This window comes from Phaeodactylum tricornutum, chromosome 1, assembly GCF_000150955.2.
Source record: "Phaeodactylum tricornutum CCAP 1055/1 chromosome 1, whole genome shotgun sequence".
Taxonomy (NCBI): Eukaryota; Bacillariophyta; class Bacillariophyceae; order Surirellales; family Neidiaceae; genus Phaeodactylum; species Phaeodactylum tricornutum.
Window position 1 is genome coordinate 2,270,754 of NC_011669.1, and position 13,361 is coordinate 2,284,114.

At 48.2% G+C, this 13,361-nt stretch overlaps 6 protein-coding genes across 6 annotated transcripts; 2 read left to right on the forward strand and 4 right to left on the reverse strand.

Annotated features, from left to right (window-relative positions):
- Nucleotides 1–1,101: 1,101 nt before the first annotated feature.
- On the forward strand, nt 1,102–3,087 carry PHATRDRAFT_54051 (pds-like2, phytoene desaturase-like protein; the record flags this gene model as incomplete). The annotated part of the gene is made up of 2 exons (XM_002176911.2): nt 1,102–2,970; nt 3,079–3,087. The coding sequence occupies exons 1-2, from the start codon at nt 1,162–1,164 to the stop codon at nt 3,085–3,087; spliced, it is 1,818 nt and encodes a 605-aa protein (XP_002176947.1). The 5' UTR covers nt 1,102–1,161.
- Nucleotides 3,080–3,935, reverse strand: PHATRDRAFT_43191 (predicted protein). Its single transcript, XM_002177449.1, has one exon. The coding sequence runs from the start codon at nt 3,738–3,740 to the stop codon at nt 3,114–3,116; it is 627 nt and encodes a 208-aa protein (XP_002177485.1). The 5' UTR covers nt 3,741–3,935; the 3' UTR covers nt 3,080–3,113.
- Nucleotides 3,936–5,302: 1,367 nt separating this feature from the next.
- Nucleotides 5,303–6,232, reverse strand: PHATRDRAFT_9211 (predicted protein; the record flags this gene model as incomplete). Its single annotated transcript, XM_002177450.1, has 1 exon — nt 5,303–6,232. A coding segment is annotated over one exon (930 nt), but the record flags the coding sequence as incomplete, so codon positions are not given.
- A 2,172-nt stretch (nt 6,233–8,404) lies between these two features.
- Nucleotides 8,405–8,899, forward strand: PHATRDRAFT_8754 (predicted protein; the record flags this gene model as incomplete). The annotated part of the gene is made up of 1 exon (XM_002176912.1): nt 8,405–8,899. A coding segment is annotated over one exon (495 nt), but the record flags the coding sequence as incomplete, so codon positions are not given.
- Nucleotides 8,900–9,178: 279 nt separating this feature from the next.
- SLC4A_2 (predicted protein) lies at nt 9,179–11,161 on the reverse strand (the record flags this gene model as incomplete). Its single annotated transcript, XM_002177451.1, has 1 exon — nt 9,179–11,161. One exon carries the CDS (start codon nt 11,159–11,161, stop codon nt 9,179–9,181), a length of 1,983 nt encoding a protein of 660 aa, XP_002177487.1.
- A 1,826-nt stretch (nt 11,162–12,987) lies between these two features.
- PHATRDRAFT_7961 (predicted protein) lies at nt 12,988–13,164 on the reverse strand (the record flags this gene model as incomplete). Its single annotated transcript, XM_002177452.1, has 1 exon — nt 12,988–13,164. A coding segment is annotated over one exon (177 nt), but the record flags the coding sequence as incomplete, so codon positions are not given.
- Between the last annotated feature and the right edge of the window lie 197 nt (nt 13,165–13,361).

Sequence of the window (13,361 nt, forward strand, 5' to 3'; positions counted from 1 at the left end):
CTGTTTTGGGTCTCGACCGTTACCATGCTTGGAAGCATGGTTACTATGGCAAACTTGCCCACGGTAGTGTGCACAATACCGTGGGATTGATGAAAATGGTCCACGGTAATGCTTAAGACCGTGGAACTGGACCACGGTGGTTTTGGCACCGTGGAACTTGATGAAACTGAATAGATTTGGCTTTAGTTTAGAGCTTATAAATCTTAACAACGATTGTGTGAAAACCATATTTGTTAGTTTGTATCTCTTTGTTAGAAGCCAGACGAGTCTTGATCACCTCGTGCTGTCTTCAGAAGCCAGGAGATACTTGACCATTGTCACAAGATACTCGGCTTTGGGAATGACGAGAAAGATGTGGCCGTGATTGCCGTCGCTGAATTCGGATTCGATAGATTCAGCGTTGTTGTTAAGCTCCCACTGCATTTTACGTAGGTTTTCGTACGTTGGATACGAAGTTGTAGTTGCAATGGGTGTTAGCGTGGTGTGAGGGAACAAATCCATGAGGCATGTAGTTGTAGTGATGGGTGTCATGATGATGACGGTAGAAATCAAGGCAAGCGGTCAAATCTTGTGAAATCGCTGGAGTGTGTTGGCCGGATTGGTTAGATTGGTAACTTTTCGTGGCAGGCAACGGGAAGAGTAACGAGGTGGTCGTTGAAGGTGTTGTAAGGAGATAACGTGAGGGAATTGACTTTCTTATTAGTTCTATTGATGAGCTCTACAAACGCAAGAACGCGAATGATGGAAATCGATGAACTAATAAGAATTATGAGTCGATTGAGAATCGCTATTTGGTTTGTATGGCTCGGAGACACTCTCAATGACTGGTTTGAATGGCAATGACATGTTTGAAATGTCAGCGGGAAGACTAGAATGCCCGGTTGGCGTTCTTGTCTTGTAAGTACTTGTGATTTGAATCGGGATACTATAAGTAGACCCGTGACTGATAGGGTAACTGTCATCAGTACCGTAACTGATAGGGATAGGATGATTGGGCTCGATCTTCATATCAACACAACAACCGTCGGCAAATCAGAAATATTACCACCATGACGGCGATACGCATCGCATCATCTATACACTTCACCACTACACAAAGGACTTACAGTTAACAAACAAATGCATTGAGTGGGCATGTAACGAGCTCAAATTTTGTGCGACATGCATAGTTCCCTCTTCTTTTACGCAGCTTTCTACTCTGTGTACAGAGGCGTTGTCGATAATGTGTCTGCCCTACAGTTAATCAACCCGATTTCACTTGTTAGACGAAACGGTTCTTCGAGTTCAAGTAATAGGCGTTTCCTTAGTCGGTGTTCAAAAAGTTCCGAGAGGGAACCTTGTAGAGTGGTTGTGGTTGGAGGAGGTTGGGCTGGTTTCACCGCAGCAGATACTTTGGCAAGAGCATCTTCGAATGTATCAGTTACCCTCTTGGATGCGTCACAGAGGGGCCCCGGAGGACTAGCAGGTGGCTGGAGAACGCCCAAGACTGGCCGGCCCGTCGAAGCAGGAATTCATGGCTTTTGGAGAGAGTATCGTAATACGTTTGCCATGATTGAAAACATTGGTTTAGACCTTGACGATGTCTTGACAAATTTCACACCGTCAATTTTGGTTTCGGAAAATGGACGCGTCGCCCTCGCACCCGTCCTCGGCAATACAATGGACAAGCCAAATCATCTACAAGCCAACAACCTGGACTGGTCTAATCCTCGCAGCCTGTTGGAGCAAATAGCGCCTTTGTTGCCGTCGCCTTTAGATGTTGCTTTGTTGGCTGATTTCAATCCCGACTCGGAACTCTCCATTGCCGACAGAATCAGCGGTATCGGGTTGCTTGGTGCATGGGCCGACTTTGTACAAGAAGACCGCGACTCTTGGGAAAGATACGACAAGATATCAGCTGAAAACTTGTTTCGCTCGATTGCATCGATTTCACCAAACTTATACCGCGACTTGGTCGCTCCTCTTCTTCATGTTTTACCAATGACCCCAGGATACGACTGCTCCGCAGCTGCAGCGCTATCCTGCTTCCACTTCTTTGCACTACAATCTCGAGGTGCGTTTGATGTACGCTGGTGCCGTGGGAGCATTTCGGAACGCATCTTCAATCCCTGGGTTGAGAAGCTGAGGGAAAGCGGCAATGTTTGCATTCAAGGCTCCGCTCGGGTGACATCCATTGAACACTATGGCGGAGAGTACACGGTAATGATCAACAACAAGGTGTCCGTTACATGTGATGCTGTTGTTCTTGCCGTTGGCGCCACAGCGGCAGGAAGATTGATTGATTCGTGTCCACCACTGCAGAAGATTCCGAATCTAGCTTCAAAGTGGAAAGAACTTCGTGGTGTGAGCTGTGTAGCGGTTCGTCTCTTCTTTGCAGAACTTCCGCCGAGTCTTGCCTCTGCTATGAGCGACTCTCCTGTTGTCGTATGCGGGCCGAATATTGGGGGAGCCCCGCAACTCGTTGAGACTGGCTTTTGCATCTACGATCTGTCTCGATTGCAAGATGACTTCAAGGGCGGCGGTTTTGTGGGATTGGAGGTCGATTTTTTCCGGGCGGATGCAATTGCAAAAATGAGAGATGGCGACATTATCAAGCTTACATTGGATGCTGTCCAAACAGCACTTGGAGTCGAAAGCATCGACATGGAGCTCGTCGAAGATTCGGCGGTTATCAGAGCCCTAAATGCTGTATCGCATTTTTGCGTCGGATCGGCAAGCAAGTCACCTCCCGTGAGGATTACGAATGGGCTCTACATTTGCGGCGATTGGGTTGATCGAAGCGGGCATGCGTCGTGGAGCACCGAGAAGGCTGTGGTTACTGGTTTACAGGTGGCCAACGCAATTGACAGAGACTTTGGATTGGATTGTAGGCAAGCAGTTATTCCCGCTGCTGCCGATACCCCGCAACTCATGGGCTTGCGAAAGGCTGCCAAGGCATGGCGCAATGCATCACCTCCGCGATCGTTCCCAGTGTCACCGTGGTTACCCTTAAAGCAGTTTCGCCGTCGGATTGAATAGAATAGTAGAGAGAATTTTTTCAACATCAAGTTTAATGGTGTAGTGTACATTATCATACAGCTAGCCTAAAATTCGCCAAGATTGAACTAAGGAATTCAGGAAAACGAAAAGTAAAATGAAGGCTCGTCTTCATCAATCCTTGTTTTCAATTCGAAGCCTATCGGAACGTTTAATTTGCGAAGCGTACGAAAAGCGAAAATGAGCACCGCAATGGTCAGTACAAAAACTTCCAATGCCTTATATACACGAATGGCACGTCCAGTGCCCGGATGTGTAAAAATGATACCACTCTGTTCGTCTTCGTCATCTTCCTGCTCGTCTGGAACTGCGGTAATGGAACTTATATCCCCGCTATCAATGGTCTGCGTGGTGACGCCGGAATTAATACTTCTATTCGTTGCGGATTTCCTTTCGTCTCCGACAAGCTCTGTGGGATCGCAGAAGCCGTAATGTAGTGCTCTTTTCAAGTTTGTGTATGGGTGTACGTTGATAACAGCTTCCAACCCTCTGGATGAGGGACTTATTTTATAAGACGACGATTGTGAAGCGCTGTCGTCTACAAGAATCTGTGTGTTCCCATCCGGAACAGAGCTGAGACTTTGCCGAGGCCGACAAAACCCAATCAGAAATTCGTTGACGTTTTTGAACGGCGCAAACTCGACTGGGTTCAGTTCCAATAACGGACTGTCGTCGCACACTTCACCGTGTTCTGCGTGGCTCATCGTGTGCTCGTGTGACTTGGTGTTCTGCTCTCCACCTTCCGGACGGTTTTATTGCGAGAGACGCTGCTTCTGACTTTGGGTCGCTGTAAGCCTTCTTGACAAGAATGGGTTAATGGGATTTCAAACGATTTGAGATTACTAGACGCGGCCTTTCCAAATGATGATTGCCGCTGGTCAAACACCACCGGTAGCTAGTGTACCCGTTCACTGAACACAAAACAAGCGAGTTTCTTTTCTCCCGCCACACGTGTCGAAAGTTAGATCGCATCGATCGTGTGCTGACATTTTACATTATTATAGCCTATCGTGGAAGGCTAATTTCCGGTTTCGGCGAGACTAACATAAACGCAATCCCGGGGTATCAAAGAGCAACACCACTGTAGTCTGGCAGTCTATCCGGTCATAGCTCTTTTTGTTATGCACGTGCTCTTATACGCTACTCCAAGTCGAATGCCAAACTGAAGGTAACAGACACCTGCGTGTAAGACTTCTCATACATCTTTCATAGTTTCCTATTTTCCTAGTTTTAGAGTACTAAGAAAAGGTGAAATCGCCCTTTCTTTGCATTCCAAACTGAGTTTGGCTGCTTTCAAACCAAACAGAATAGCGTCTTCCATCGACTTTCCCTCTAAAATTGCGTGTATAAAAGCTCCACAGAGGGAATCGCCAGCTCCAGTACTATTCTGAACCACATTGCATTCCCGTGCAGGGAAATGACGAAATGCGAAACGGTTATTCTCAATCTTGGAAGCGTAGAAAACTCCTTTCGCGCCAACTGTAACAATAAGATGCGCTTCGTCCGGGTGCATTCGTTCCAAAACGCTCTGCGCAAGTGGCCGTGTTTCTGCGAAGGCATCGTCGTGTAGTAGCGTGTCCAAATCTTCGTCCGTGTTCAACCATCCATCCGCCATTGCAGAAAGCTCTCCAATGTTAGGGAAAGCGACTGAGATACACGACATTAATTTGTCGTCTCGGCCAACATCAGAGGCTTTGGGGAAGCTAGTCGGTTCAAAGTATACCTTTGTGTCCAGCGTGATTGCCAGTAGGGCGGTTTCTCGTAGCACTTCTATGGGAGGATTAGCATCCATCAGGAAAATGGCCGCATGTTGCAATACTTCCTTGGGTGGTGGCTGGATAGCATCCAAAACTCGTGTATCGGCGCATGCCACATGAAGATCGCCATCGGCTTGCAAAATAGCAAGATAGGTCGCCGAGTTTAAACTATCTACAACTCGAACAGTATCGCGGCAATCTCGCATATTGCATTCATTTTCCAGTCGATCGAGTAACGCAAAGCCTCTAGCGTCTTTGCCAACTGCCGAATACAAGGCTGGTTTGGAACCCAGTCGTCCTAGAGATTCAGCCACATTTCGGGCCACTCCACCATCCGATTCAGAGCAAACGGCCCGGTTGGAAGTTTTCGGAACGAGCTCACACCCTAAAGCTGCCTTGGCGATCACATCAAGGACAATGCCTCCCATGATGACAATCCGTGAGTGAGGAATTGCGCTGGTGGGTTTGGCAATACAATCCGTGAGATTGGCAGTGCTTCTCCTTCGCTGCTCCGCGATCGCAATTGCAATGTCTGCGCCGACTCTAGCGTTGTTTCGCACCAGCGACAAATTGCTACGTAAGGAATCACCACCGGTCAGCTCCGACACACGCTTTAATATAAATGGAGTTACGGCTTGGCCGACAATGCTCGGATCAACGCTAGCTTCTTGTAGCGCACGTTGAATCGCCTCTTCCACATTAGCACCGGCGGGGTCCATATTGGGGACCCCAACCAGCATTCCGTGTGGTAAATTCAAATCCCTGGCCACGTTGTAGGCAGCAGCGATTGTATCGGCATCCTCCATTCGACAAGAGGCCGGCACTCCAGAATGCGGTGAAAAGAATGCGGGAAACTCGTTAGATCGGTACGAAACAACCGGAACACCGTTTGTTTCTAAAACTTCCAGCGTGCGAGGGATGTCTAAGATGGACTTGATCCCGGCTGACACTACCACTACCGGAGTACGTGCTAATTCGTGTAAATCAGCCGAGACATCCATACTGACGTGACCGTCACGGTGCACACCACCGATTCCGCCCGTGACAAAAGTGGAGATGCCGGCCAAGTGAGCTAGTCGCATTGTAGACGCTACTGTCGTGGCCCCCCAATAGTTCGTATGACTTACGCCTTGTTTGCGGCGCCCATGTTGTGCCAAGAACAGAGACAGCTCGCGCGTGGAGCATTTTTGTACCCGATTTTGTTGTTTCGCCACGGCCAAGTCTTCCAATTCTTCCCATGTTAATCCAATTTTACAAACTCCATTTTGGACGGCAACTGTGGCTGGTTCAACCCCCTTATCCCGGAACAACTGCACTAGTGTGCGACATAGCTCAACGTTTTCTGGATAGGGAAGGCCATGTGCGACAATGGTCGATTCCAAGGCCACTACGGGACGCTGCTCAGAAAGCGCTCGTTGCACAGATTCATGCACTTGGATCGACTTATCGTCGGAAGGGCGTAGAAGTGGCGACCATGCTGACTGCGCGGATGATGAATATCCGCGCGAACTGTCACTTTCGAAAAGGCCCACCTTTGAGGATGGCGAACTCAATCTTCGGGAAAAGGAGGATTCTACGCTCGTAGAAAACGCAGCAAAAACTTGTTTTCGGTGGGAACTCAGGCCAGCTGCATGTATTGCAACAGAAGCGCGATGGCCTATTCGATTCATATGCTGGCGAGAAAATGTACCTAGAGATCAACAAGCCAATTTCAGAAACGATAGGAAGGAGAAATGAAAGAGTTCGGAAAGTCGACCCTCACAGGAAACGATTTTTGGCTTGATTATGGATATACCACGACCTTGAGATAGCACATGAACCAAAATAAGTTTGTTTGGTTTGCTTGGTTGGTTGCTTTGGGCTCACTTTTTCGTTGATGTAACTGTAAACGAAACGTAAATCGCTGCTTCCTTTGCCGCAATAGAAGAAATACAAAGGAAATCATCAGCTGCAAAACGAGGTCGACGGTGAGCATGGATTCCTGGGGACAGCTGGCAGAAGCGGCACCGATAACACTTCAGTGTTTCTCAAAAAGAACATGTTTGAACGACGCACATTTCGAGAGCTTGCCGATACTCCTTTGCTTGAGCTCAACGAGCCCTGCGAGTCGACGGCTCATGTTTTCGAGCTTGGTATTTGAAGTGATTCCGTCTTCTTTTTGTCCCCAGAATACCTTGCGGATTCATCCCCTACTCCTCGAGTTTGTGACTGCCGCTTGTGCGGTCGAGGACAACAATGTCGGGCACGTACTATCCAACAGGGATGGCGCGTCCGATTTTACTACGGTTCGCTTGGAGTCGATTCCCACAACGGATGCCTCTTATTGGGGCGATCCGGACGACCATGATGTGCTGCTATACCGAGCACAAAGTGTCATTTCGGTGGACCTTGCCAGCGATTTTGTTCTTGTGTTGGAGTGTGTGTATTCTGATTTTGAGACAGCGACAATGGACTCGGAAATGCTGGTAGACATCTTATGCACGGCAATAGTGGGACACTTTGTACAGTTGCAAGCGTTGCTGTTGCTACACACAGTCGAGGGCTACATATTATGTGCAGTACGAGAATTGCGATCTCCTGAAATGACTTTGCATGATCGCACTGTTTATCGAGTCGGTGCTGAGGCAAACGTGCGACTCCAGCTTGTTCCATCAACTTTTTCTCCCGTTCATCCACAAATAGATTCTGGTATGCTACTTTCGTCCTCGTGTCCCGGGTATGAAGCTTTGCTTGACAATCTATTGGATCTAGTCCAGTTGACGGTCTCCTTTCCAGTCGTCGCACCTTCGGGCATTCTATTAACTGGGTGTGCCGGAGTAGGCAAATCCTGGTTGGCCTCAGCTGTAGCAAATACACTGACAGTGTCGCAATCATGGGCGATACACTGGGTTTCTTGTCAAGAACTACTGCTAGCCGCCGGTCAAGCAAGGGAGGAAGATTTGTTGAGCATTCTCCTTCCGTTTCGGAGTGAAGAACATCCGACATTGGTAGTCATCGACGATCTGCATATATTTGCTTCCGAGCCATCAACTGAGCAAGCATTGATTGATAGAGAACAGCTGCTTGCCGTTTCTTGCCTGGTCCAAGCTATTGACAAGTTGAAAGATCAGCATGTACCTGTTATTGGTATTGGTCTGTCGTCAATGAATCTACCCAACGAGCTGACCAAGATTGGTCGCCTAGAAAAGGAAGTCAACATGACCACTCCAACACAAACGCAGCGAGAAAGTATCTTGCGGCACATGCTCCCTGAAATCGTTGATGACAAGACAATGGTTCGAAACTGGGCTTCGGCCTTGGCTTCGGTAACGTCAGGGTGTGTGGCGGCTGATCTTCGCCGCCTATGTACCGATGCATATACATGTGCACGAGCAAGCTCTCCTAAAGAGAGCAAAATTATCGCAACGTGGGACATTTTGGCACAAGCTGCACGGGGACTTGTGCCGTCGCAGCTGGCGTTATTCGATGTCACTAAAGCAGCTGTTGTTGAAGGTGAAATTGGACCAGAGGATTGGGAACGTATTCACAACATGTGTTGGTCTAAAGTGAGTGGTTACGCTCTCCAAAAACGGCGCGTATACCGTAGCATAGTAGTCCCATGGCGTCGCTATATGAGCACCGAGTTTCAAGGCGAAAAGGCACTTTTATCAACAATTTCGATTCCAAGTGGTGTCTTATTTTACGGCCCCCCTGGTTGTGGCAAAACCATGGCCGCATTATGCTTGGGGTCCTCGCTATCTCTCCCTATGATAAACGTACGAGCTGCCAACGTCTTGGACAAATGGCTGGGCGGATCAGAGGCGGCCATTCGTTCCCTGTTTAGTCGTGCTCGTTCGGCTGCACCGTGTATCCTGTTCTTTGACGAAATTGATGCCATTGCAAGCAACCGAGGCACGGATGGCGAGTCTGTTGATGTCATGTCGCGCTTGTTGTCAACACTGTTGAATGAGCTGGATGGTGTCAACAGTGAGGGGCAAGCAAATGTGCTGGTAGTGGCGTGTACAAATCGAATCGACGATTTGGATGCTGCTCTCATACGACCTGGGAGGTTGGCAGAGCACATCTGTCTGCAGCCACCTGATGAAAACGACGCACGCGAGATTTTGACACAAACTCTGGCAAAAGTACCGGTAGACATCCATCTTGATGTGGAAGCCTGGGCTAGTCGCCTCTCGGAAGCAAAATTCAGCTGTGCACAAGTTGAGGGGCTGGCCCGTGAGGCGGTCCTCCGATGCCTTCGACGCTGCAACGAAAATTCTAAGATACACGTCACATCACAAGACTTTGATAGTGCAGCAAGGGCGCTGATGCTTTAACTAAGTGGTCAACTGTACACTCTATGGGTAGATTGAGATTGGATTATGTAGTGTGACAGAGCCATCCCATCAGTTGGGAGAAGGATCACCAAGATCGATAAGTTCGTCTTCCGTAAAAACCTTGGGGAGGACGAAGGCCCGGATCAGCATCAAAAGTCCGATCACGCTTGGGAAGAAAATAGCTGTTGTACTGTTCTGTTTAAAGAACCAGAGTCCTCCCAAGCATCCAATTTGTGTGACCGTAAATATGTTTGTCTTCTTTCTTCCAATGTAGCGTATTGGGTGGTCGGCCGGGAGTCGACTCTTTTCCACAAAACAGTCGCGTATTCGTTGCAAGAACGAGTTGCCTGACATGAGTTTCCTTCCAAGAAATAGGAATACTCCGGCGACAACGGGGATCGGGACAAATCGTAGTAGCGGCAAGATGGCAAGTGTTGAACATATTAGTGCATGGACGGCAAATCCTGTTACTCGCGTTTCTGTTACGCCGATAATCTCGGGTTCACCAGTGCGCTCGTTGAACCGTGTCTCGGTCAATGCGCGTACATGATTCAAAGACTGAACGGTCGCCCCACACATCCATGGCAGGCCGACGAGCGATAAGCAGCTAGTAATCAGTCCTAGTGCTACCATATCGAGATTGTACGCAGCTCCCTTTTTGAGCTTGTTGTCGGGGTTGTTAACGACGCGGACACTAATGTTCTGGTCCATGAAAAAAAGGCTCGTCAGCAGAATCGCAGGTAGTACGCACGCCAATTTGATATTGAGAGGAATAGCGTTCAGATTGATCAGAAAATTACGACCACCAGACAACTGAAAGCTGCTCGGCACAGTAAGTGTGGGAACCTTAAATTTTTTCATCCAAGCCCGCTGATTGAAAATTGACATGAGGATAAAGATTGTTACGGGTCCGAAATCTTTGACAATCGACCGAATTTTTTGGTTCAGATACTTGCTGCTTTCAAAAGCGGCAACTTTGGCGGTGCACCAAAAAGTTGAAAGTGCCATGGCCAAGGAAACAAAGGGCATGGTTAAGTTCATGGGGTCGGCCAGGTCAAAATTACGCTTCAAGGAAGCAACAGCTTCGTATATAAAATTGACACTGAGCAAAGCATTAAAGACTTCATCCGTAAAGCGAGTGCAGAAGCGAATCAATTGGCTGGAACCACCAAGCCCAAGTAATACGAAGAAAAAACTTGTCCATAGTCCGACCCAGGCATAGATAGGAAAGAAAGGCAACGCCTTGACCATACAGAAACGGTAGAGTCCAGAAATAAAAGCGAGCGTCAGTCCCGTAGGAGCGATGAATGCCATGGGTTGTCCACACATCATCGCGTAAGCCATTCCACTCAGACCGGAACTCAGTAAGAACTCAACAATGCCAATCGATCCTTGCGTTATCTCCGAAGCAATGGTACCGAAACTGACCGCCGGAGAAAGACAGGCAAAGTACAAGAACAGAATTGCAGGAATGACTTTCCGCTTGTTCTTAAATCCGTCTTCCCAGTCGGACCAGTATACCTTTTTGCGCCTTCGTATGTCGTCCCGCATTTCCTGCGAGACGATTGTATCGAAAAGATTCTTGGCGTGTTTTTGTGCGGTAGTCTCCGTGGAATTTCCATTGGAATACTCTTCCAGTACTCTCTTCCATTGACGCTTTCGTCGATACCCTCTCATTCGGTCGATCTGTTCCAGATAAGAAGGTGAAAATTGAATCTTTTCCTTTACATCTTCTTTCGTTCCTTCGATTGACTGTGTAGCATCATTGTTTGTGCTATCTGTATTGTCCTTATTCTTGCTGGAACCAACACTGGTCCTTCTGTCAGCAGGTAAAGACAGCCGTAGATAATTGGACCGTTTTCCCGGACGTCTCCCCAAATTCAGAACTGCAGCACTTCCCGGCACCAAGTGCAAGGATGATGGTTTGGTTCTACCCAGTGCACTAGAAGTAAAGGCGGATCCTGTGGTACAGAACGCGGACAATATTCCGATCCAGAGCACCGTATGCTGTAGAGCCCCGTCTTTTCTATGGCGTTTACTCGACTGCTTCATTGCGTGAACAAGTGAGAGCCAATTCAAGATGATATGCTGATGGATGACGTCTCAAAACCGAGAGGTCGCCTCAAAAGGCCAAGTCCGTGAGCAGTGGTATACGAAGAAACAGCATAGATAACATCCACTTCACCTTTTTTCCCTCTGTTGAACTCCTGTGTCGTCAGGATTATCAAATGTGCGTTGCGAGGAAGCATCTCGCCCGTCCGTCAGCCGCAAATTGAGACTAGGTTTTGATTGGATATTCAATATCTTTCTATGTTTTCATTCGTTAAGCGTCTCCCGTTTCAGAAATTCTGCCGGCTCTCGACGTGCAAATGGAACATATTTCTGCCAGCTATCTGTATTTCGCGGCTACAGAAACGTTAGTCCAAATCCCACCCTAGTGCTCGAATCGGAATGTTGCGCCGCCTCTCGACACGCCAAGGAAACAAAGTACATTTAAAAGAGCGAGCGACGATACAAATCTATTTTAATTCAACTCGTCGTTATTGCTCATCCATCGCGGCGTCAGCAATAGTATCAAGTCTTTCAATGTTAGTACTGTCGTGCGCCAAAGCAATGTGGGAAGTTGAATCTTCGTTCTCGTTGTCATCTTCCGCCTTTCGTCTAGCACTCTCCTCGACAATGCTGCATCCCTCTTTCCATTGCAACGCCTTATTTGCGGGAATGTTCCTGAGCATTCGGTCGTACTGCCGGCGTACAGCGGTGAAGTCCGCGTTCCCTTCCCACAAAGCAGCGAACTTGCGCGTATCCTTCGATTCGGAAGCATCCACCACAACCACAACGTCTGCGGCAATCTTTAGCAGATCATCACGAGGTAGCAGTTGGTTACCCAGTGACGACCATTCATTCAACAACATCACAAAGCAATCGTGTGCCGCCGTCATTATGGATCCTCTTTTGGAGCTTGTCTTTTGTGACAGCCATTGTAACCAGCACGATGTAATCGTATCGCGTGTCGTCTTGGCTAATTTGGCCTTATATCGCAGAATTGCTGAGATCAGGCAGAGGAAGAATACGCGGTCTTCCAAGAATGAGGTCGATAAGTTTTGCAAGGCAGCGGCAAACTTGGGGAAGGTTAGCGACAAAGAGTGGTCAGTAGAATTCTCGGGCTGGCATACTTGTACGAAGGCTCCTTCCACTAGCGATACCACCACACGCACATAAGTACTGCCATTCCGCCAGGCATCGTTCGGAATGGGTTTTGGCTGAAGTAGAGGTGTAGACTGTGCGGCATCATACAAGTCGCCACCCAATACGATCCTCCTGTCCAGCTTTGACTCCAGCAGCAATCGCAACAACAGTGGCAGGTACCGTCGCAAGGATACAAACGGAATCATAGCGACAGGGTCTTCTGTTTCGGTAGCGAGCTCCAAACCTGCGTCTGGTACAGCGTACATCTTGGCTCGTATAGCACAGACTTTGGTTGACCAGCTGGCCATATGCAAAAACTGTAACAATGATGGCACCAGTGAATGAGCTACTGGTAACGAGGTTGCCGGCAACACTCCTTTGCGTACTTCTCTCAGTACTCTTGCTAGTACAATTCTGACAACGAACGGATCAGATAGCAGCATAAAGGCCAGAGCAGGCATACTCGGTAGATTGTCCTCTTTTGTTTCTTTCTTGCGTTTCTTGTTGGCAGCCTCGAGCGGCGTTATTGTTGGTTCTTCTTCGCCTGCTTTACGCTTGCGATTCACCGGATCATCCAAAACGATACGTTTAGCTTTTTCCTTTTGGTACAAGCGCCGTGCCTGCGGTAAAATTTCTTCCTTAAACACTTTCATTTGACGGTGGGCTTCGCCGCGGAACCATTGCCCGGCGTTGCCTCGGTTGTAGTCAATACAATTTTTGTACATGAGATTGACGTCTCCTTCCCAGTCTGACGGGGAGTTATATTTGTGTGATTCGACTTTATCTTCCATTGCCGCAATGCAGATTGGGTGCTTGATGACTTTGCTGTATCCCGGAGCAATTTCATCCGTTACGGGGTTTAAAAAGAGGTGCTGCGGATCCGCTTCCTTGATAGCTGTCAAACCAGCAGTTATGATACGATCGAGCTGTCTTTGAATTGAGTTGGTGGCATGTTTATCCTCTTGCTTCTGCTGAGCCTTGGCGGCTGGCTTCTTTTGCGGACTGAGCGGCGCACCAATTTCATCCGGTTCGAAGATTCTGCGCAATGCTTCTTGTATTTTGA